Below are 1,464 nucleotides of genomic sequence, written 5' to 3'. Positions count from 1 at the left end.
GGAGGGTGCGGGGCTGGGGTAGAGCCAGTGCTGCCCAGCTGGGGTGGGGCAGGCGTGGCACAGAGCCGCAGTTCATTTGGAGCGGCACAGGAAGCAGGGGAGCTCCCACCACTGCATGCTGCTCATCCAAGAACCGCTGGTCTGGCAGCTCGTCCGGCGGCTCCCGCTACTGCTCCTGCCGCTTGTTCGGGAAGGCACAGAAGGGGCCCATGCCCCCGGATCTGTGCAGGGCAGGCTGCGGCCAGGCTGCACCAAGTTCTTCCCAGTGGGGCGGGGCTGCGCTGGGAACAGGCTACAGTAAATTTGTGGCTGCAGCCCCTCCCCCATAACCCCTTCCCAGTACAGCCCCACCCTTCTGGGAAGAGTTTGCTGCAGATCTGGTCCCAGCCTGCCCTACCCTATGCAGATCTGGGGGCACACCCCCCCATGCCCTCCTGGACAAGTGGCGGGAGCAGCAGCGGGAGCCCCCAGACAAGCAGTCGGCCATTGGACCAGCGGCACACAGCAGCAGGAGCCACCCTGCTCCTCCCTCCAGACGAGCTGTAGCTCTGTCTCGTGCCTACCTTGCCCTGGCTGGACAGCGCTTATCCCATCTCCCCCTCACCACAGGGGCCTTGATCTGCTCCCCCAGCCCCTTCCCTCCCCTCCCCTCACACCAGATTTACCAGTTGGAGGCAGCTCTCCATGCTGCCAGGCTGTACTCCTTGCCACCTGTGCTGTGCTGCGGCTACGCGCATGCATGGGTGATTTATTGGCCAAATTATCGGCTTGATGTGGCTGATTTCCAATAAATTTTCTCTATATCTGTGCTGATCCAATATTGGACTGATGTATCGGTGCACCTCTATACAAGACTGCACAGAAACTGCTCCAATAGTCTCCTACCTGCTCTTATATGATTCAACGATGCCAACATTCGTAACATGAAAGAAGCTGGAACAGTAATAGTGTTTCTTGTCTCTTCCAGCATTAATTCATTACGAGTTATAACCTGGGATTGGCGGGGTGGGAGGGAGAAAAAAAATGTATTAATAAAATTTCAAATGGTTTTAACCAGGCTTAGTGTGTAGCGTATATAAGACACTATGTAACTTGGACTGTAAAAAAGCTTATAGACGGATTACACAGTAAACAGCAAAAATTATGGAGAAGGGTGTCACAGCCATACACTACAGTGAGGAAAAAACAGCTACAGAAGGGGGAATCTATCCACATATACCTATTTTTCTATCCAGGTAATATTTTTAATGTGATCTTCACTATGGTATTGGAGTGCCTGGTTAGGGATAAACAATGGAGAAAAATAAATGTGACAACAAGATATGACATGAATGACAAGTGCTAAGCGGGAGTGACATACGTTAATGTAGAAAATGAAGCTCTTGCACTAATGCTGGTCCTGACCACGGAAAAGAAGTCACTTCTCTCCTTTGAGTCTCACAGTGTCCCCCCCCCCCCATCATT

At 52.5% G+C, this 1,464-nt stretch overlaps 1 protein-coding gene across 1 annotated transcript in view; it reads right to left on the bottom strand.

The window, feature by feature from the left end:
• Positions 1–829: 829 nt before the first annotated feature.
• Positions 830–1,464, bottom strand: part of DCAF6 (DDB1 and CUL4 associated factor 6) — a gene marked incomplete at its 5' end in the record, with an annotated part of 184,359 nt that continues 183,724 nt past the window's right edge. The window contains one exon of the mRNA XM_019523908.1: positions 830–991. Coding sequence (XP_019379453.1) covers positions 845–991 — 147 coding nt within the window. The remainder of the gene's footprint in view (positions 992–1,464) is intronic.

This window comes from Gavialis gangeticus, unplaced genomic scaffold (assembly GCF_001723915.1).
Source record: "Gavialis gangeticus isolate Ggan-Ray unplaced genomic scaffold, GavGan_comp1, whole genome shotgun sequence".
NCBI lineage: Eukaryota > Metazoa > Chordata > Crocodylia > Gavialidae > Gavialis > Gavialis gangeticus.
This window is presented reverse-complemented; position numbering and strand designations above follow the sequence as displayed.